Here is a 22,719-nt window from a genome sequence, read left to right as displayed (position 1 = left end):
CTGTTACGAGCATCAGCACATACCTCCCTCCCCCACCAGCCTTCCTTGCCCCATGGGATCAACTCTGTCAAGCACAGCCCCTTCCCCTCCTCCCAGCAATGCTGCATCTCCCCCAGACCCCTCAGTGACCTCTGGGGCCCCCTGGCTTTGTCCCTGCTGGTAGGGGAGATGAGAGAGGTCAGCTTGGGAATGGTGAGAAGCAGCATCTGCTCCTCTGCGATCCAGCTCATGCCACCTGTGCCTGGCTCTGGGACGTGCTGTGTCTCCATCCACCTCATGGTCCCAGTACCGGTTGTCTCTGCTGCTGCTGGGAGAAAACCAGTTGGTTACTGCCCACAACTGCTCCTGGCACTGCCTGCCAGAGGTGAGGGCACTGCAGGCATGGATGGAGGGAGGCAAATACCCAGTCGCTTTGAGATCACAAGGTGGCTTTTCCTGCCTATCCCTACAAGATGTAGTGCCCACAGCACCAAGACTGGGTGGATCCAGTGCTCCAGGCTGGCACCTTGAAGGAGGTGGGGATGGTGCTCACCAGTGTAGGCAGAGATGCCCAGAGGACCTTATCTGGATCCTGTTCCCAGCCTGGGTCACCTCCCATGGGAGCAGCCCTGTGGCCACGACCCAGGTGAGGTGACCAGTCCCGGGGCACTGTACTCCAAGCCACTGACCTTCTGCTGGTAAGTGATGGCACTGCACCGTACTCCTGTCCCACCACAGCTATGTCCTCTCAGTACCTAAAGGGACACTCTCCCAGCCAAGTGTTCCCAGCCCAGTGAGAGCCAGGAGCTGCTGTAAGCTGCCCAAACCAGAGCACCAGGCACGTCTGCAGCCCCTGGGCCCTCTGTCCCTGAGAAGGTGCAGAATTAATGAGCTCTGGTCTGTCTTTACCTGGCCATTTCCCATTGATTCCTGCATCCCCACTGCCCTTCTGCCAGTCTCTAGTTACCTAGTTCTCCCCACTCCACAGAGACGCTGCTTCTTCCAATGAGTTCAGCAAACAGCACAAGTGAAAGAGATGAGCTCTTCCAGCCTGCCAAGAGCACATGACTGAAACCACACTCTCTACCATTCCCAAGCAGCGGTTTTACCAGCCCTCAGGAGATTTCTGAGGTTTATCACCACACCAGAGATAAGAACAGAACAATAGCCAGCATGTCACAGGTCTCGAGCAGTAGATGTGCCTTGCAGGCCCCTTGGTGAGGGAATACCTTGCAGGTGCTGGGGTGAGTTGCAGTGAGAGAGGAAAAGCCTCCCCAGCCCCATATCAGCCTCACGTGCCCACACTCCATCAGGAAGCACTAAGACAACAGCATCCTCCAAGCGTTCCCCAGCTGTGCCCCTCCAAAACAGGAACTCGCTTTTCTCTGTGGGCTGGGAAGAGCCATCAGCCCCCACTTGATCAGTTGTAGCCAGAGACACCCAGGACCCGTAAGCCCACCCACAGCTCAGCATCCCCTTAGGAAAAAAGAGCCCAAGGGGATGTTCTTCTTTGGTCTCCAGGGCCTCAAGGGGTTCAAAGCCCTTCCAGTTTCCCCAAAGGCCACTTTGCAGGAATCTGAGGAAGTTTAAAGGTGTACAAAGCCTTCAGGATGAGGAAAGCAGGGAAGGTCCTGACTCACTGCAAATTTGGGGCGCCTGTGGCTAGAGGCTTCCTTCCTGAGTGAAGAGGACCTGAAATCTTTTTCTAGAGCTTGACAGAGGCTCCTTCCACTCCCAAACAACCCCATGCTTCTGTTTTCACCACTCTTATTAGCAGGACACAGCAGACCACAAACCAAAAGTCCTGCCCAAAAACCAGTTTGGCTCTCCAGGCCATAGGAGGCACCAGACCTGGTGCTTGGCACTAATCGAACACTGCTTTTCTCCTGACCTCTGGAAAAGTTGTAGCCTTAAAGAGGACAAACTCCACGCCCAGCCAGCTCTCTCCCTTCAAGGCTGAGCAACAGGAACCACTGCTGAGTTCCTCTAAGTCTCAACCACAGCGGCAGTGGGAGGAGAGGAACAGCCTCCCCGAGAAGGGCCCTTCCACAGCTCACTCGCAAAGCGTATTTGAGGGCGAGCACAGCAGGACCGCAGCACTTTCAGATTTAATAGCAAGCCTGCACTCATCAGCACCAGCTTAGATGCGGGGCATCAGAGGCGAGAAGTGGGCGAGTACATGAAATAGCAGAGGTGGATGTGACACGCAGCTGGGCACAACAACAGCACTAAAACCCCAAGTGATGTCATCTGCAAGAAGCTAAATGTGCTGTGAATAAAGGAGCCTGCAGCTAGTATTTCAGCCCTGTCTTGCAAGGCTATTTTTGCTTAGATTGCCAGAATGTAATTACAACTAAATCCCCCCTAACAAATACTGGAGAGCAGCAGGGGAGAGTTGTATTTAAAAGGAATCTTAAGTAGCAGCCATAGTAATACCTGATCACAGCAGGGAAAACAAATTGTGCCTGGAAAAGAGCATTTGGTTGAGAGCTGGTGACAAACATGTGGCAAGAGCAGGAACAGGACCGTGGGGTCTCAAGAAACACGGAGAGGGATGCCACCACAGGTTGGGGAACACAGCCAGATGCCAAGTGCCTGACCACAGGGAGCAGTTAGTTGTTGCTGTCAGAGCGCTGAACGTCTCTAGAGACAGCCTAGGACTGACACCCTCAATGCGGAAAACAAACCCTTCAGAAGACTGAATATTTTCAACTGCTTTCTCTGCCAGTCCTGGCTGTTTTCAGTCTAGACTTCAGTAGTAAGACAAGGAATTTGCAATTGGAGTCATGAGGCTGAAGGTCTCCCAGTCCCCAAGGCTGGTAATTGTCCCAGACACGGGCTGACAGTTCTGCGGTCACGACCAAATTGGCCCAAGCAGCCCCTTCTCCTGGGGGACTGTGCAGAGCACGTGGGGCAGGAGATGTGCCCCAGCACTGACTGCAGACTCCCCTCCTGGGCCCAATGCAAAGGCTCTATTAAAAATGAAAGGCAATTGTGCGATTCCCCAAGGAAAAGGGGAAAAGGCTGGAGCTGTTAATGAGTACAATTAGTGTTGTAGTCAAGCAGAATCAGAGGAAATAATTAGCTCCTATTGTTTCCGTGGCATCCAAATTGCAGCCATGCTGGCTTTCCAGGCAACAACCCCTCATTCCAACCTCACCCCAGAGGACAGGGGGTCACTCAGAGCCCCTGTTCTGGTCACAGCTGTCACGCAGCTATGAGCAGTGGCCTGGGCCATCCCCCTCTCCTGCTACACCCACTGGGGCCCAGTTTCCCAGGTGGCCAGAGACTTGGAAACCCCACTGCACCCTAGAAACAGCTTGGCCCAAATTCAGCCTTTCCTTGGATTCAACACAGGACAGCACTGCTGGCTCTCCACCACGACAGCCAGAGTCAAGGCAACTGACACCAAATGTCTGTCTTAGTTTAGGGAAGCTCAGATCCCTCTTCCCAACAAATAAGGCATTGTTAACCCAGCAGAGGCAAAGACAAAGCAAGCATCTCATTTTTTTAAGCAAGATGCTACATCTCTAATCCCTCTGCTCACAGAACTTCACAAATACAGCGAAGTTTGGCCACCACTTGCACTTGGGATGCTCTGCAGCTTCATGCAGGTGGGCAGCTGAGGGGAAGATGCTTTATGGAGCTGGCAGAAGCAGGCCTGTGTATCTGCCTACAGAAATATCACCCCACCAAATTTCAGACAGAGAAAAAAAAAAAGAGACTGAAAGAAACAAAGAGACCCAATAATTTATTGGCAGAACTGAAAAGGGGCATTTGAAAACCACAGGGCTGACTCTCAACTGGGATGCTCTGCCCAGCTGCAGAGAGATTTATAATACTGGTATCCCTCAGCAAAAGGCTCTGATGTTGAGGCAGAATCCCAGAGATCCTGCATGCCATGTAGAGAAAGAGAGGAAAGTGCTGCAAGATGCGGCCCCAAGGGCACGCTGCTAATTGAAAGGCTGGCCTCCCGCCCCACTGCTAAAAAAAGTTTGTGTAAGACAAAATCGGCCTCTATTGTCACCGCTGCTGGAGGGCTGCAGATGGATCCTTCCTCCAGGGAGGAGCGCGAGAGTGGCCCATGAGTCCCTTCAGAGGTCGAGGGCACCGGTAGAGACCCCTCAGTGCTTTCAACATGGAGAGAGGAGCTTAGTGCCAACTCTTGTTCTCACAATGTGATTTTTGTGTTTCGAAAGCTTGAATTATCCCTGGAAAACAGAGGGAAGAAAGAGGTTAGAGATGTGCATTCCTTCAGATCACAGCACCTCCCCATTCCACCCACCACAGCTACCAGTGTTGCCATCCCAGTTTGTCACTCAAATGCTTGTTAAACCTCCTGTGCAGATCTGCTTCCTAACTACAGACTTTTCACACAAGTCAACCTGTCACTCCAGAAGACTTGGAACAGCAGGAGATCCTGGTTCATCCCCACTCAATGACAAGAAAGAAGTGTCATCTCCTGTGAGCAAAGCATATAATAGAATCTGGCAACCTCCCTGATGGATTCTGTTGTTTAAACAACTTGCAAAGTCTCTTCCTTACCAAACATCTGATTTCAGGGATTCTGCTTGGAGCACAAAATACCATCAGACCGACCTCTTCCTGCCTCTGTCCCTTGTATTTTATCATACTGTCAACGAATTTAGTTCCCTGGTCTCTACTACCTTAAAAGAATATCTAATCTGACAAGGGCGTTTCTCTCAAGTTTAAATAAAAGAGTTTCTTCAGCAGCTTCTACTCACATGAGTACAGCCATGAGTCACAGGGGCTACTGACAAAGAAAGGACTGCTGGTCTACAGCCTTCCTCCGTACAGACCTGCAGCATGGGGCAGCAGTGGAAGGTGGGGTTACACAAACCTGTGTGAATGCTCACTGCCAGCCTCGGAGCAGCAGCAGCAGGCAAAGCCTATTTACACATTAACAGAGCGGTGGTGTGTTGGAAACAAAGGAGATTACAATTACTTTGAGACGATAGGTTTGGCAGCTATTCCCATAAACAGGGACAGGGCAGCAAGTTGCCCAAACCAAACACCCCTGGGATGTCCCAGCACAAACCAGACCAAACGGGCAGAGCTGGGTTGAAGAGCAAAGGCAGCAGCTTCAGTAGCAAGGTGCTCTGCAGGACTGTGCAATCCCTTAAACCCTTGAGCTAGCAGTGTGCGCTGCTGGGAGCTGCACGGCAGCTGTACCAGCACAGCACACTGCAGACTGGAACGCCTCCAGGAGTTGGGCTGGGGAGCTGGAAGTGCAGAAGGAAGTGAAAAGCACTTCGTAGAGTTAAAAAAGTTACTTTGCCATGACATGACAGCAAAAACCATGCTTAAGGTCATCTGCAGAAGACTAGGGTTCACCTTTGCACTTGCCAGCAAAGTAGGCTGTGCTGCCACTTGGGAACGTGATTCAGGATTCATTAACTGGATTCCAGTTAATTTGCAACAGTGGTTTGGCTTTCAATCCCATACTGGACTTTCACCCGTGACAGCACACTTTGGTCAGCTCTTTCTTGGACATTTCCTCTTCTTTTGCCTTAACTGGGGTGCTCCAGTCCCTCTGCTCATCCTTGCTCAGCACAGGCTACCCCATACAGCTGAGAGCTAAATCAACTTTACCACTGCTTTCCTACATCCTCGGCACATTCACTGCCTTCAGGGGCTGGTGTTTCATCAAGTGAGCTGGTTTCCTCCTCTGGAAGGTCACCTGAATGTCATCTAAGAATAGCAACACTACTAAGGGCCTGTATAACATTTTGTAACCACTGATCCTCACAAAAAGCCAAACCTGGGAAGAGAGAGATTATTTTCACCCATGACTTCGGAGCAAGCTATGGGAACACTGCTTGCCCAACACTGTTGGGGGAGGTTTTGGGATCCCAAGCGGCTCCTCAGAGCTCAGCTGTGTTGGAGCAGCTACGTACCACTGCCCAGGAATGTAAATGCTTCCTTCCAGCGGATTCCTCTGCTCTGGCACTCAGCAGTGCAATGATCCTACTTGGCTACTACCAAATGCAACTCTCATGGCCAGTCCTCTTGCTGTCCCTTTTTAAGGAAAGGGCCTGCCATTAGGGAGGTGGGCACTGGAGGGGAAAAATAATCTGAGCTGCAAGGCTCCCAACCACCCTGAGCTCACCTGGGCTATTTTCTCTGCACATCTTGGCTGCCGCTACCAGCAGTAGCTGGTGGTCTTCTCATTAGCCACAACCTTATTTCTACATATAATAGCTACTCTGTGTCCTTTCTAAACAAGCTTTTATTGACCAGCCAATTTATTCTGCTCCAGCCTACTGTTAAGAGCAAAGGCAGTATGTCAAGCTCTAGCTGTCTCTCTGTGTCCATCACCTGGATGTGCTTAGGATTCATTTACCACTCCACACCTGCTTACAATCAACCCTAGGCAACACACCCAAGCTGAAGACATACCTCTCAGCCTCCCGGGACCAGGTCTGGGATGCAAATGCCTCACACAGAGGAAGGACACATCAGCAAAATAGCACAACAGAAAATGCTGATGTCTGGTCAAAAAAAAATAAATTTAAAAAATCATTTTGACCTTTGAGAAAGAACAAATAGCAGAATGGGCCCACCATCAGGCCCATAAGGCAAGAGAACACGCAAGCCCACGGGAAGCAGGTTGGAAGCTGAGAGGTATGCCATGAAGTCACATAGGAAAAAAGATGAGGCCCTACCCTGGGTGTGACAGAGGGAGGGGGAGCGTTCGATCAGCGGCCACTGCTGTTCACCAGGCCATGAAACTCCTCCCAGGCCCTGGCAAGCCAGAGGGAAAAAAAATGAAACAAAAAACAAAAAATAGCACTTCAGATCAAAGGCTTCTTAACTTTTAAGGAGAGCAGAAACATTCAATGGCATTTGAAAGGCACTCGTCTTCAGAGAGCAAGGCAATATTCTCTGATAGCCCTAGTGGATAGAAGCATCCTTAAAACCCAGCCAAACATCTGACAGCGCGAGGCAGCTTTAGCGTTCTGCACAGACATGAAGCGTTCCCACTGGCTGCTGGTGATAAAGCCACATTAATACCCAGAGACAGGTATGACCTTCCTAGTCACAAATGGAATATCAATTTCCTATTGCTAATAAAATAGCCGACGTTACATCTTCCTGGAGGATTATCACATTCCTTGGCTGGTTAAACTCAGCCAGTTACTGGCCTCGTGCTTCACCACATACTGCATATGCAGGTAATCCCCCCAAAAGGGGCTTCTTTTAATGCCACACGGCTTAGTTATCACTAAATTCTTCAATCAGACAACAGAATTCAATTGTTATTAGAAAGTCTCATTTCCCATTGTAAACCTGCATTGTTAATGACAACCCAGTAAAAACATCACAGCCACCTGAAATGAAAACGTTTTCAGATAAAGTTGGAGGGACAGGCCTAACGCTGCATTCCCTGGTGGAGAACATTACTGATGGATGAAGTTAGTAGACTGAGAAATTGCTGTCGGTTTTACGAAGGCAGCATACTGAAAGCCCTCTCAGGGAAAGATGCTGAGGTTAATGTGAGCATGACTATTATCTTCCAGGATCAGACACATCAAAGAACCTCATAGTTCTCCATGCCCAGCAAAACAGTACTGGTGCCTACAGCACACGCCAAGGCATTTTCTGAATCCACAGAGTCCAGTGAAGCTGGAGGGACCTTCAAGGAAACCTAGGTTAACCATAAACTCGGCTCTGCAGATTTTGTTGCTGTTACTTACCTCACATTTTGTTTTGTGCATCAGGCCACTGCAACACAACAGGAGATTCCAGAAATGGAAACCCTGGGTTAGTCAGCATCTGTGCCAAAACCAGACCACCAGACTACCGGCTCTTCTCTGAGCCTCAGAATCAAGCTCCAAATCAGTATTTGCAAAAGCAGCTCAGTGTCTTATGCTCTTTCCCAGCAAACTCATAGCCCAAATAAACACAGAGACACTGTGGGTACAACCATCTCTCTCCAGAAGAAAGTTAGGGAGAAGAGAAATTCTGGATGTGAAGCTCTCTTAGCTGGAAAGCTTTGCACATCTCCAGCCTTGTCAAAAAGTCTCCACTTTCACGTCTTCCCTCCAATCTCCCAGGCTTTGTATTTCTACCACATTCCCATCATCCACAATCACATCTTCTCTTTTTCCTGTCCCACAGTCCTTCCCAAACCTGTAACTTCTGTTCTCAGCAGGACGGACACAAGGGCAGATTATCTGTCAGCATAATCGATAATTTATTACCCCTTTCAAACTGAGGAGTTCCCTGTTCCAACAACCCAATAACATCATGCACACAGCCCTTCATCTGCCAAGTCCTCACAGACACAGAGAAAAAGCTCTTCCAGTCAAGAATTTTTAAGCCAAGACCCTCATACACATTATAGTACTAATGACTATCTGCTGACTTGACTGAAAAAATCCACCAAGATGTGTCCGCCCTGATGTACCGAAGCTATGCTAGAGAGAGAACTGCTCTCCATCCCGCACCGAGCAAGGCTGTTCTGCCAGTTCATTCCGTCTGGCAGAATCTTTACGACCTGTGACATGCCAAAGGCACAGCGCCAGAGAAACTAAGAGGTTATTTTTATGTATAGACATTTTTAGTACCTTATTGCCATACTGTCTGCGCAGCGCACAGATACTCAGTGAATTATCCCCAACACTTAGATTATTCCCATTGAACAGATGGGAAACGGAAACATTAGCAGGCTAAATAAAGCCAGCCAGTGTTGTTCTTCCACACTCATTCCTGACCCACAACTGCTGAAACTTCTCACCGTCTTCCCCACCGCCAAGGGTCAGGACCCAGGCAAGGCTCCCTTTATCTTCAGCAAGTAAGTTGGAGGGGAAAAAAAAAAAAAAAAGGCAAAAAAGAGCTGCTATCTCCTCAAAAACCAAACCACCAAAAAAAAAAAAAAAAAAAAAAAAAAAAACCCCAAAAAAAAAAAAAAAAAAAAAAAGGAAGACCCCAGCAAAAAGAGGAAGAACAGAACAGTCAGAGCCACTTCAAGGGACTTTCCAAATCACTATTATGCAAGCAGCACTAGCTGTTTTCTCCAACTACCCTCAATCTGTACGTCATAGCAGTTTCCCTTCAGTATTTCCCTGTGCAGCCCTGCCCCTTACCATCTCTTTCCCCAGCTCAGAAAGGATTCAAAGAGTTCATAGTGCACTTATGCACCTCACAACAGGCACCAAGGTCTGGCCCTTCTGGCAGCCCACATGCAACTTCCCAGCACACTGACCACTCACTACGCTCCGCAGGTTTCCAGGGCAGCACAGCCTCTTCCCTGGGTGCTCCCCTTGGGATTTCTTCGCAGCCAGACAAAAACTTTGTGACTAACAGCTTTAAAAAAAAATAATCTAGGATAATCTCCTAGCCTGATATAATTCTTTCAACCTATCTGGCAGTACCTGTAGCAAAGGCAAATAGAGAAGCCATCATGACTCTCAAATGAACAAAACTGAACTGTCACTTCTTTGGTAAGAGACAGGCCCCCAAGATAAGAAAGCCTTTCTCAAAGTCATGGACACCTATAAATAAAGCATGCTATGGGTGATGGAGAACAAATCAATGAATCCATCAATTCAAAGCCCAGGTCTACGGAAGTGCTCTTAGACTTGCAGTACCTGGAAACATTACTGGAATTGGAGAATGGAGTGATAAATGAATTAAGCCAGAACTGTAGAGACTCAGGAGAAGAGGACAGCTATCAGATCTGGAACCTCATTGCTCTCCTCTAGATTTTATTCCTGCTCTCAGACTTGAAGGAACAAGGGAGTGATGCAGCTCTCCAGACTGTCATGACCCAAGGCAACCTGCCTTTCCCTGACAGGCATCAGACAGTGTGTAAGGGTCCCACTGGCCAACCACCTAACTTTAGACAAGACTAACCCTGAACACATCATTTAAGACACAGTCAAAGGCACAGGTTGACACAGGCTAAGACACAAGTAGGCCAGCAATATTCAGGAGTTCCCCCAAGGTTTTGGAAACTGGCAAGCAAATAGAAACCAGTGCTATAAACCATAATAGTTATAGAATTAGCTGTACTCTGCTGGGACAAGGGAGACCTCACAAGAACTCTACCACCAGCTGACTGTCTCACAAACACTGATCTTCTTGTCGAACACCTGCCACTTCCACGGGGATTTCTCTTTCTTCTTTGTCACCTTTTTTGTCATTTGTCACTTTTTTTGTCCTGAGAACCTCAACCTTGTGGTCTTCTTACAGACCATACCCTTACTACCTTCATAGGGTATCTGCTTGTTTATTAGCTAAAATAGTCTGAGGCCATTTCCTCCAGCTGCCTGCAGTGAAATGAACCCAGTGCCAGCTCTATTAAGATCAACTATTCTTCTCATTTACTCGAGCCATCCCATTAGTTATCAGTGGTGACTCTGAAAGGAAAGGATAGTTTTATACCCTGCTCAGCTCTCACTGCAGCAGGCACTTGCGAATAACTGAAGCTTTGTTTTCAGAAAAAGCAGCCTTGCTTTAGAGCTGACAGGACGATCCATAACGTCACACAGCAACCAACACATTTCCAGACCAGCCCTCTCAGTGGCAGCCTGCTGATGGCCACTGCTCTGCTCCCTCCTGGCACAGGAAGCAAGGCTGCTGAATTTGCCTGGGATTCCTGGATGGTACTGTGGGCGAGAGCTCTCACCACAGGAGATGCTCACTGACCACACAGTTATCAGTGTGGAAAAGAAAGGCTGATTACCCCAGGCTGGGCAAAGGTGTATGCCAGACAGGCAAGAACTTCATGCTGCAGTGCTCAAAAGTCAAATATTACAGTGTTCACTTCCCGTCCACCCCTCTCCCAACTACAGTTCACTGACTACAGATACCTGACTGTTTTCAGTGGCTTCACTGAGACATGGCCAGGCTGTGTCTGCAAATATCCTCCTTTCAAAAAAGCACAGTGTACCTCCTATGGCAGCAAAAGAGGTTGTTTTTTTTTTTTTCTTTAATTCCAAACCACAGGAAGTACCACTGTCCATTACCCACTGTCACTTCTGGACCATGTCGCCTTCAAGGTTAACAATGCTGATGAACAGAACCCATTAAGTGGTTCACTGCATCCGAGTGCACCTCTCTCAGTCCACCTCGGAGGGAACAAAGAGAAGTGATTTCTCTCCAGCTACTGAAACAATATGTTTATGAAACAAGGTAGCCCACAAAACACCACATATGTACTCTTCAGGTGCTTAGCACTGTAACGTCTAAGGTACTATAAATCCCTTGGAATTAAACAGAGTCCAAGAGATTGTTCTAGCTCTCCTAGCAAGATTGGAAATTCATACAGACTAAGCTGACCCTTCCACTCGCTGGGATTTAGGCACCTTGTCAATATCACAAGCAAGATAAAGGACAAACACAAGAAAATTGCAATGAAAGATCTGCTTATCTAGCTAAATGCACAAGCACCACCAGTGAAAGCAGGAAGGAGAGAATGCAGAACAGCTCCTTGGAATAGCTGGGATGCAACAGGTACTTTTCAGATGCTGCTTGGCAGCACTGCTGCTTTCTGAAACAAAAGGGGCTGCAGCCTCACTGACAATTCATGAAAAATGGTGTCTAAAAATGATTTAATATGAAATGCATCATCACAAAAGGAATACATAAAACCTGAAACACGGGGCTCAGGTTCCACAGTGAGGGGCATGCTAGTAATTTCTACAGAAGTGTTCATCTACAGTGTGTCAAAAGCTAATCCAGGTCAATTCACAACCTAAAAGTCAAGGTTTTGAGAAACGCCTGTTCTTTTCTTGCTAAGCGTGCTCCCTTCCCTGAAGCACAATCAATGCCAATCAAACCCCGCACATGAGCAGAGCTCTAGTGGAGAGATGCAGCCCATACAAATGAAAAATGCCACAAGCCCCCCCTCAAAAGGCAGCCCTGACAAAGCCTACAGCACAGCTCTTCCATTAGAGCTTTTCATGAAACACAGCCAGAGTGTGAATATAGAGTGCTGGCTAGAAAGCCCTCCCGAGTCATAAATCACATGGTACATGTGCAGCATAAGTGGAGTTTATTCATGACGGACAGTATTTCAACAGGGCTTGATAGATGGGTGAGGAAAAGGAGCCAGACTTCATGGAGGATAGAACTAGTTACACAAGAGATTCTTCATTAGTGAGAGAACCTTAATGATATGAAGCAAAGCTAAGCAGAGTCAGACTGAAAGCTGGGGCTGCCCTGCTCTCCTCTGTCACAAAGCAGCCACCGTCACCTCTCTGCAGCTGCTGCCCCTTTGCTGCCTGCTGGTACCAGGCAAGGGAGGCACAAGAGGTCAGTCTGTGCATTACTACACAGAAACTCCACTGACAGCAGTTCTGCTCTGAATTTACACCAGTGCCATTTGAAGGGGATGTTGGACAGCACTGCAATCAGACTGCTGCAGCTCAAGCGAGACAATGGGAAAAAAGGGGCTTTCTTGATGCCGTACATGGTAAAAGGTTAATTGCTTAAATCTACCTGACTAGGACACCATCAAACCAGCTTCTGTCTAACCTTCCTACGCACAGGAGAATGAGTGGGAGACAAGCCAGTCAGCCTCTGTTTAAGAACTGCTCCCAGCTGTAATCTGAACTACTAAACTTGATACCCCAAACACCTGTTATTCTCACACAAGCTCATTTCGCACCGTACGTCAGCAACACAAAACGAAACTTGGATGCTATGCAGGAAGAGAGGGCAGGAAGCACAACATGTTACACTGGTGTAGAGAAATAAGGCCACGCTACTGGATGCACCATCACTCAAGGCCTGACACCTGCCAGAGCAGGAACAGTTACAAACATTGCTACAGATGCATTTTCTGTGCTAGGAAGTGCTGGTGGCAATAGCGTAATTGGGAAGGCCACAACATTCCCATTCTATGCTTGCTACATGAACCCCCACCACAACTTAGGACAGCTGGCTCCATACACAGCTTTCCCTACAGAGACTGAGAGAAGTCAAACACCTCCTTCTTCTCACCACAAAGCCGCATCACCAGTCTGCAGTCTGCTGCTGCTGAACAAGAGTAAAATACTCCGCTGTGGGTCCAGGAGAGCACTTTGATATTTCCCAACACAGAGAGTCCATAGTGCCCTCTCCTGGCAGAAACTGCATGAGAAATGTTACTGACAAAGTCATGGAAAAAAATCTTCTCCTTCCTTTCTCTTTCCCATGCACTCCTGAGGGAGGGCAACATGGAACACTAGATGCCTACAGGCTGTTTCAACAAGATCTCTGCATAATTACTAATGACCCATACTCAAAACTGGCCACAACCAGAACCCAGCTGTCTACTAAAACCAAGACTGATGTCACCAAACTGTCTGACAGCACACTGATGACAGGGTGATTACGTGAAAACGACAAGCCAGCATAATGAAAGGAAGTCATGGAAAGTACTTGGCACCCTGATTACAGGCTAGATTAGAAAGCTCATTGCCCTATCAGTGTCTTATTAATTTGTTTCACTTCTTCCAGGTGCACATTCTCAAGCGTTAATTTAACCAGTATGACCTAATCAGTGTATCAGTTTATAAAACTTAAAAGAAAAAAAAAAGAAAAAAAAATAACTCACCTCTAACTACTACCTATATATGCAATTTTTCGTCACCTTGTGGGAAATAAAAGTCACCCTGAATGGCCTGGTATGGTAAGGTATAACATATTTATTTAAAAATACAGCTGTCCTCTCTGTGTACCGTGATCTTCTAGTCTTGTTAAAGAGCCTCTGTCACCAGAGCCTGGAAGACTTAATATACGACGTTTATTATGATTAGAAATCATTTGTACAGCACTGTAAATTCACACAGCACTTTCCCAAGAGCATTTATAAGTCTAATGGCACTATAAATCCCCGTTAGCTTCCGCACTTTATTCCCCAGAATCTCCATTTATTCAAATGATCTTGTCCCCCCCCACTGCAATCTTGTCTTTGAGTATATCAGGCCACAGTCCCACCCTGGGCCCAGGTGACAGGCTGGGTGGATCGCTGAAATACCCCTGGACTACACATTTAAAAAAAAAATAAGGTTTTCCTGTTAGACCCAGATGTCCCTAACAACAGCACCATAACAACACAGGTATTTGGCTTTCAAAGCGCGCTGGCAACAACTGCTGCTGTTTGCAGGGAACGGCCCTAACGCACACGAGCACTTCTTTCAGTCCCCACAGCCTGCACTGACGTGCTCAAGCAACACATGCAACCTGCAACACCCCCCCTGGCCCCACACGTACTTGATGCTATCGGTGTGGGTTTTGTATTCCATGATGGTGTTGGGAGGTAGGTTGAGCACTCTTCGTAACGTGTCGCGTATCCGCGCTGTCGTGGCCTGGTCGCTGGCTGTCTTGTTCCATATCGAGATGATGTCCTCCTGCGGAACAGCACGTGAGGGGTGAGCGGGCGGATGCACTTTCTGCAGCCCTGCCAAACGGAAGCACGTGCCAGCTCTCAAAAGCACCTACCTGGAATCGGACAGAGACGACCGCCCCGCAGATTTCTTCCCCCACCATAAACTGTTCTCCCAGCATGGCCAGAATGAGATTCTCCCAGCATCGTGACGCTAAGCCCTTCCGCAGACGGATAATCCATTTACCACCGTTTTTGTTGGCATCATCCTAGGAAGAGGGGCAAGAAATTGATTTGTTTTCTTGGAGCTGTTTTTCTGCTACCCATAAGACAGCAGAGCCACAAATAGGAGCAGTTATTGATTGGGTGGGGCAAGGGACAGAATGGAGGTATTTTCAAGCAAAAGCATTTCACTTCTCCCCCCATAGAAGCAGAGACAGAGGTGAAAGACTTACTTTGAATACAAATTATTTGAAACAGTGGCTCTCAGCATTCCAGATAAAGCTCTATACTCTGAAGACTTGAGCTCTAGTGTTTTGATCTCACTAGCAAAGACTAACACCAACCTACCAACCTACACACAGACCTGGAGGAAAAGACCTTAAAACTATTCCTAAACCTGATTCCCCATTTGTCTAATTCCCTCTATGTGTAGTTCTGCTTGTAAAACAGGAAAAATCCCTCATCATAGAATATGGAAGGCCAGGAAAGAGTTTGCAAAGTGATATTTAAAAGCAAGTAAAAAGGAGATAAACGTTTTCCTTCCACATTTCTAGGGCTTACAAGAAAGAACCAGTCTGTTCTCTGGGAACCACTGGCAGTATCACACATCATACACCTGAATGTTTGTTGCAGGCTGTGGTGAGTCAGGGAAATAACCAAAAATGAGGGGAGAGAGTAAAAGAAAAAATTTATGCTAAGCACTCAGTATATCACCTAAATATTGTCATTCTGTATTTTGCACCTGATAAACAGCTGGAAACTGCTACAGCCTCCCCTGCTTCCCAGAACATAGAGCCGTGTCAAAGAACAGCAGGACACTGTGGCATTGTCTTGTAAAACACCGTAGCTGAGAAATCTTACAAGATGAAGGGGGAACAAGTTCCATCCAAAGCTGAAGACAGAGAGTCAAAGAGGTGGCAGTTAGGAAGGGGAAGGGAAGACAGGTATAGAACAGAAACAGAGAAGAACAAAGGATGACTCAGGGAAGACTTCAGAAAACAGGACATCCCTGGTCAAATCACTAGCAATCCCTTCTGCCAAGTTGGGACACATCTCAAAGATGCCAGGCAAGGCAGCCCAACCCTTCTTAATGAAATAAAATTAACTTTATTTTAGCCTTAAAGCTTCTCTAGGGCTCAGATAAAACTAAACATTTGTGTGCTCTCTCAGAGACAGCAAGTGCTAACAAAGCAATCCTGAGGAAACATGGATGGGCCGAATAACGGCAGCATTCACCTGACTCCTAGTTTTCATGTATGTGCTAAAGCCTGCACTGAAAGGGGAAGGTGTCAGCTCCAGACAAACCTCAAAGTGCAACAGCAGCCATCCAAAACAACACATGTTCTGGGAATGTGGCATACTCCCGTGAGATGCAAACTACTTTCTGTTAAATGTCCTTGTTTTCCAAGTGATGAACATCACACTTTGGCCTTTAAGCTGGGTTTAACTCTTCAAGCTTTCCACAATGACTACTGGGCATCAGAAGAGACACCGACGTTGCTTGAAATATCTCAAAGGTGGCTTAAGCAGGTTCAAGGCTACAAAGAGAGCAGTGATTGGGAGGCAGATGCTGTATCATGTGCTTTATGGTTACTGTTAGTTTTCCTTCAGGTTAAACAAGCTTCAGTTCAGTCAAGCATTTGAATAACAATGATCTGCAGCCCAGTAAATCACCAGGGAACATTATGCTTAGTGCTTCTGACTTTACCAGAAATGGCTCAGATGGATGCAGAAAAAGAGATCAGCTACATACAGACACATATGTGCCTACAAGAATGAGAGCAACTGAGGATTGGTTTGGAAGGGAAAAAAGCATAAACAAAACCCTACAAACCATACAGCAAAGGGAAGGCCAGCAGTAAGAGCCCAGGTCCTTTTCTAGAACTAGAAGTGAGTGGGGCCACAGTAAAAAAACACAAAGAATCTCTCCACTTTCATGTTAAAATGGCTACAGGGAAATAGTTTATAGAAATTCTGGTATCATTAACTTGTGCACTCTCTGGTTGACACATTATCGGAGCAGCTGAATCACCAGGAGTCCAAAGAGGGTTAAACATTTTATATAAATTGTATTTGCAGTAACTGGCTATAAAACACCTTGCTTAAAATAATTGCCAACAAGGGTCACATATAAATTTCTCAGGACCAAGCAGTATAATTAGGTACTTCAGAGCAACACATAAAATCCTCATATTGTGAATGCTATTGGTCACTGCTGGGAGCAGGCCAGGAAATGGAAGAATGATTTGCTGGGCCAAGATTTTTTTAAATTTTTTAACAGAAATAGAAGCAAACTCAGTGCCCTGGGGGAAAAAAAAAAAAAAAGGCAAACAAAGGGCTAAGTTGTTTTTCCATTTCCAGCTCTATGTGCAGCTGTGGGCTTTTAACCACATGCACCTCTGTCTTCCTTGACTGAAAAAGGAGGGTTGGTTTTTATATGCATTGTTGAATTGCACTTACAGAGGTCCAGATCTAGAGGAAAGCCCTGCACTGGTGTCACTGGAAGCACTAAGGGACAAGTGTCTGTATTGGAAGGCACAGAGCTTAGCTGGGGTCCAGGCAACACTGCCCAGAGACCCTCTGGACCCCCAGGCAAAGGAAGTTCAGAAGCCTTTGTGGGGGTGCAACCACCAAATCTCACACGTTCCCTCTCTGGCAGCACGTCCCAGGACTGCCATGGGACAGACCTCTCAGGACAAGTTAACAGGAAACCCTGAAGAAAGGACTGCACCCAAAAGCAGCCAATGGAGTGCCATTTAACGACAAGAGTCCCTTTACTGCAGAGGGTTCCCTCCAAAATACTCTGGGAAAATATCCAGGCAGAAATGAGAGCTCCAACTCACCTCCCACATGGGTTTGATGCCCTCTTTGAAAAGATGGAAGTCACTATGGCCTGTCAGGTCCCCAGGACGTACCATGTGACTGTAAAACCGCCAAAACTGCTCCACCTGCAACAACAGGAACCACACAGTGAGGCTGCTCAAACTGTTCACAGTCCAGATTCCGACAGAAATAGGCTTCCATTTCTACATCAGCTGGCCAGAGTCACCTTCCCTTCTTCTGTTCTACTCTCCTGTCACAAGGGTGTTGATTAGGAAACACAGAAGGCAGCAGTAGGATCAGAGCTTAGGTGCTTGTTTCTCACTGGCTCTATTCCCAGATCACCACTTGAAATATTCAACAAGTGCCTCCAAAGTCACTCAGTGTTTGCCTGAAGAAATCCGTGCTAAGATAACAGCTGCTCTGGAGAACAGTTTCAAACATATCTTGTAAACCCTACTGCCCAAACTTCCAATGACTGGATATGTGTCAAATGCATCAGCTACAGCCAAGCCTCTCTACCCTGCATAACCACTGCTCTCTGTGACCATGGAGACTGCAGGAGCATCCAAATGAGACATTTTTTAAATTTAATTTTACTGTATCTAGATTTTAAGACAAAAATCATGCTCTGGTAGTAGTTTAAGATCTGTATACTTGGACCACTTCACTTTGACCAGTTCCATTCTGGCACCCCCGGGTCAGACAATCTGTCTGCAAGGAAAGGGAGTTATCTTTTACAGTTCTTAAAAATAACATATTTATCCTTCGAGAATCTCTGGGTAAGAAAGGATTATAGAGAGATAGATCTTTTAAACAACACAAGGCAATGGAAAACATTATACTAATTTCCATAGCTTAAGAGGACTCTACTCATTAAAGACAATAGCTATTAAGCAGATCAGCACTGCAGCTGGAGAGGTCAGACACCACCCCAAGTGCTTTTTCAGAGACCTTAATGACTCGGTCAGCAGTTGGAATTCCGCTCCAATCTGTGACCTTTGCCCTCCCTTTTATAGCCAATAAAATTATGAACCAAGGCTGAGGAAGGGTCAGAAGCAATCTGTTTTTGCCAGACACATCCAAATGCCGTGTCGAAATTGCACTCCAGAGTGGGGGAACATGCCCTCTAGTGGTTCACATTTCACAGCTTTTAGAGCTTTCTAAAGAAGCCAAGAATAAATCTGAACCCAGACTTAGCTCAGGTAATTCCTTCTGAAGCTTGCACTTCCTTCTCCTTAAACAGAATTTGGAACCAAACACATTATCAGATCTGCTGGCCAGTCTCTCTCCTTCCTGACAGAACTGCAGCACTTCCAGCATACAACAGCACCCACAAATTCTTTGCAGCAAAGAGCAAACAAAAGAATACATGACATTTTTCCTCTAAGGAGCTAAAAATCAGTGTTAAGTCTATACTGATTTAACAGACTGATAAGTTATTACCAGATCATCAAGCAGTGGCCACATTTTTCATTCACTGAACTGAAAGCACTTGCTCACACAGGGTAATAGAAGCAGTAACTATCCACAACAACAGGCTCTTCTTCTCACTCTCATCCCCTGTAGATGCAACAACACAACCCAGCTGCTCTGATGGGCAGACTTTCATGCAGCCTCCAGAAGGAATAAAGGGGTATTTTTACAAATTCTCAAATTACAGAAGACATGTACTGGGGGCAGAAATTAACAAGAGACCCTGAAAAAACTGGACAACTACCAGATTTAAAAACTGGACAGCTACCAGACTTCCTGGCTTTGAGAATGGTATTTTAATGGAGACATATTTTGCTTATATATCTTGGGCTCTTCATGACTGTTTTGCATTCCCAGTACCACACAACAAGCCAACACTGCCTTTCAAGGACACATTCAAATTCATTCCAGGAATAAACAACCACAAAGAATGTAAGAGGAAAGGGAGAGCAGTTTCCCTTTTAATGAACTTCACTGCAAAACCAAACTGCACCCTGTCCATCACTTCCAGACAGACAACACGCCTCCAGGTGCTTGCAAATACAGCAGGCCGATGCCTGATCCAAACACAGTCTTTGTGGTGGGAATACAGGAAGCATGTGTGGGAATGTGCAGTCTTCCCTTCACACATACACCCAAAAATGGTGTTCCTTTTTTCTCTTGCTGGCCTGTCCAGTCCTGCTCCAGCCAGCACATCTGAGCTATGTGGGAGCTCTCCTTTTTTTTTGCTATTATTATTCCAGCTGCCACCATTACCTGCAGACACAGAGGTCTAGCACGGAGCAGAACTGCTCAAGACACATCACCTGCTGCAGGCAATTCAAGAACTCATCTGTAAGTCCTGGCACACCACTCCCCCCTGCTCCTGACGGCAAGAGCACAGCCCGTGTGTGCACACAGGGACCGAGCCAGCCATGGCAGCAGGGCGTACTCACCGAGGCAAAGGTGCCGATCTGTTTGATGTTCTGCTCGTAGCTCTGGGAGCTCGTGGGCCGCCCGGGCGTGCGTCTGGAGTACCAGAAGGTGTAGTTGTACTGCAAGGGATGCTCAGCTGGCCCGGGGACAACAGCCTGCAAGACAGGAAGACCTGGGCTTACCCCTGATGCGCTCCTCTAAAAGGGGAATGGGAAAAATTGCATCCACAGCATCAGAAGTCCACGTATTCCTGTTCTATAAACAAAGTGACCCTCGTTCTTACAGAAAAGTTCTGTCTCTCTTAATTGCCCAAAACAGCCCAACGATTAGGCTGGTTCAGAAATATTGGAAATTTGCAGTGCAGGGAAGAACAAGGAAAGAATAACTTAACCAAGCAGATCATCACAACAAAAGCCATTGTTATAACTATTAGAGGCAGCACTACTGAGTTTTCCTTTAGCCCTTAACTGTGCCTGTCTCAAAGGTAGTTAAAGACAAACAAAAAAGGGCAATGCAAGAGCTTTTTCAAATTGAGAAAAAATAAAAAAGACACACTTCCCCTCTGGGAAGGACAAACCCCACTTACACTAACCCATGATTCAAAAGCAATTATAAGTCTTTGGTGACACCAACTGCCTTAAGGAACCAACACCCCAGTGCTCTGGGAGAATTAGTCCTAGAACTCGTTATGTCAGCTTTGGCAGAACCCATCACCAGCAGTGGGCAGCGATCGCTTTTCAATTTCCAAAACACTGATTAATGATTTAAAACACTTCTAATGAGCATAAAAGATGCTAATGAGAGCTCATTACCCAAGAGTCAAAACTTACAGAGAAAACCCAACCAAAGTCCTTATCTTGTATCAGTTGATACTGTTACAGGTTGCCAAGGCTTAAATCCTTCCTCTCGTCTATGGCACGTTTACAAGGATTGCATTAATTTAGACAGAGCAGGGTTCCTAAACACAAGATTAAAAACCCCCAAACCAGAACAGATACATGCCCTATGCCTTCTTGACGATGCTATACTACACACACAGACACATCTCATGAATTATTTCATCACTGCCTGGTAAACCAACTGCAAGCCTCCACTGCCCAGTCAATCAGTCCTCCCCCCTACACCCCCTTCCAAAATAAAGGTTTATTTCTCATTCCTGTTCAAAAGCCTGAAAGAGTACTAGCTGTGTTTGTGAAGGGAGCATTCACCCCTCAGATTACAGATCTCCAAATGCTACATCAAATTGTGAAAATGTGACACAGTCCCTCTGTCTTCATCACAGCAGTGACAGTGCATTCTAAGAGACCACAGCCCTCCAAGACACGTTTTCCTTATCCCTGAACTGAGGGCTGACTCTCTAGCACTCCCCCATCATGCCCTGGCAGAGGACTGATTGCAGATGGCAACACCATACCTTCCTCTTGGTAGTACTCTGTGGCTTCTCCCGATCATTCTTTTCCTTCTCACTGTCTTTCTGTGTGTTATTTTCCTCGTTCTGGTCATGGTCTCCACTATCATCATCTTTCAATCTGGTAAAGGAAAGGACAAAGAAAGCCAGTCTGGCACCACGCAGCTGGGAAGGTTCATACCAGTTTCTGCTTCAAGACTCCCCCGTGGGACAAGGGCCCCCAGCCTTTGGGAATCTGCACTTGACAGCCCACACAGTAAAAACTACTTCTACCTGGCATGGCCAGCGCCCACCACAGGCATCTTGAGCACACACTTTTTAGCTGAAGAGAGCAACAAAACAGCTTTTTAGAACAAACTCAAGTAATTTTGACTAATACTGACCTGGCAGAGAAAACCACGGCAACTTGTTAGGGAGGGACCGCACGAAGAGCTGTCACTGAAACTCTGTAACTCTGCTGACTCTCCCACCCCGCTCCCCACGCCCCTCGGCACAGCACAGGCGAGCACACACACCCGGCACCCACGAGTCTCTCCGCCCGCCCCATTCCCTGCCAAGCGCCGGCAAACACGAGCCCGCAGCGGGGCCACGAGGCGGCCCGCGGCTCCCCGGTGCGGGACTGCTGCCGTCCCACGACCCCAGCCCTCGGGCTCGCACCCCCTCGGGGCCGGGCCGGGCTGGGCCCCGGCTGCGGGGACGGGGCTGTGCGGCGCCCTGACTCATCGCGTCTGGCCCGAGGGGTGCCGGGGCAGCGGCGGGAGGCGCCGGCGGGGCGCAGAGCCGTGCAGGTCCCGCGCCGGGGACCGCCAGGGGGACGCGGGGGCGACACTCACGCGTCGAATTTGTTGTTCATCGTCGCTCGCTGCCGCCGCCACCCCCGTCCGCCTCAGCGACTTCCGCCCCGCCGAGTCCGCCCGCCAGAGCCTTCCGCCGCTTCCGCCAGCGCGGACACAGCCCACGTTTCCCTCCGGAGCCGTGAGTGCGGCACACGGCGGGACGGGGCGGGAACGCTCTGCCGGGACCTCCCTTGAGGGTCAGGGCCGCCATCTTGGGCGAGGCGTTGGGTAGAAGCCGCCATCTTGAGTGTGGCGGGGGGGAATGGAGCCGCCATATTGGGTGCGGCGTGGATGGCGATGGGCTGTCCCATCGTGGTTTGTAAAGTGGGTTCACAAATTATTCGTACAGTTCATTTGGCTTTGGTAAGCACAGTTACAAGTTAGAGGGTTTGCCCGACCTGCCTCCTGTCGTGACACGCAACCCCCGTCCCGGCCGCCATCCCCATCCCCTTCATGCACAGCGAGAGGGTGGCACAGAAAGTGGGAAAAACACTGTCCCTTGTAAAGAACCTGCAACGCTTGGAGTGTTAGAGAAGGATAGCGGACACCTTATATAGAGGACAAGGGAGATAGTCTCTCCTCCAGCGTGTCCGTGCACTTAATGAATCCATCCCCGGGTTACTTCATGAGCACAGCATCTTCTCACAGTACTTTGCAAATATCTGACCAATGATTTCTCCTATCTGGCAGAGTTAGTAAATGGACTTCTGACTGATTCTGTTTCT

At 47.7% G+C, this 22,719-nt stretch overlaps 1 protein-coding gene across 2 annotated transcripts; it reads right to left on the bottom strand.

Moving 5' to 3' along the window:
* Positions 1–3,709: 3,709 nt before the first annotated feature.
* Positions 3,710–22,085, bottom strand: EIF4E2 (eukaryotic translation initiation factor 4E family member 2). Of its 2 annotated transcripts, XM_027890593.1 has the most exons (8): positions 21,992–22,085; positions 21,165–21,279; positions 19,771–19,905; positions 17,383–17,487; positions 14,434–14,586; positions 14,206–14,342; positions 6,666–6,744; positions 3,710–4,190 (listed from the first exon to the last, which is right to left on the bottom strand). In XM_027890593.1, exons 1-7 carry the CDS (start codon positions 22,009–22,011, stop codon positions 6,699–6,701), a joined length of 711 nt encoding a protein of 236 aa, XP_027746394.1. In that variant the 5' UTR covers positions 22,012–22,085; the 3' UTR covers positions 3,710–4,190; positions 6,666–6,698. The 2 variants fall into 2 exon arrangements, with proteins under 2 accessions (XP_027746394.1, XP_027746395.1); XM_027890594.1 differs by lacking the exon at positions 6,666–6,744.
* Positions 22,086–22,719: the final 634 nt, after the last annotated feature.

This window comes from Empidonax traillii, unplaced genomic scaffold (genome assembly GCF_003031625.1).
Source record: "Empidonax traillii isolate 1590-97213 ecotype Southwest subspecies unplaced genomic scaffold, ASM303162v1 scaffold292:size1342341, whole genome shotgun sequence".
NCBI lineage: Eukaryota > Metazoa > Chordata > Aves > Passeriformes > Tyrannidae > Empidonax > Empidonax traillii.
This window is presented reverse-complemented; position numbering and strand designations above follow the sequence as displayed.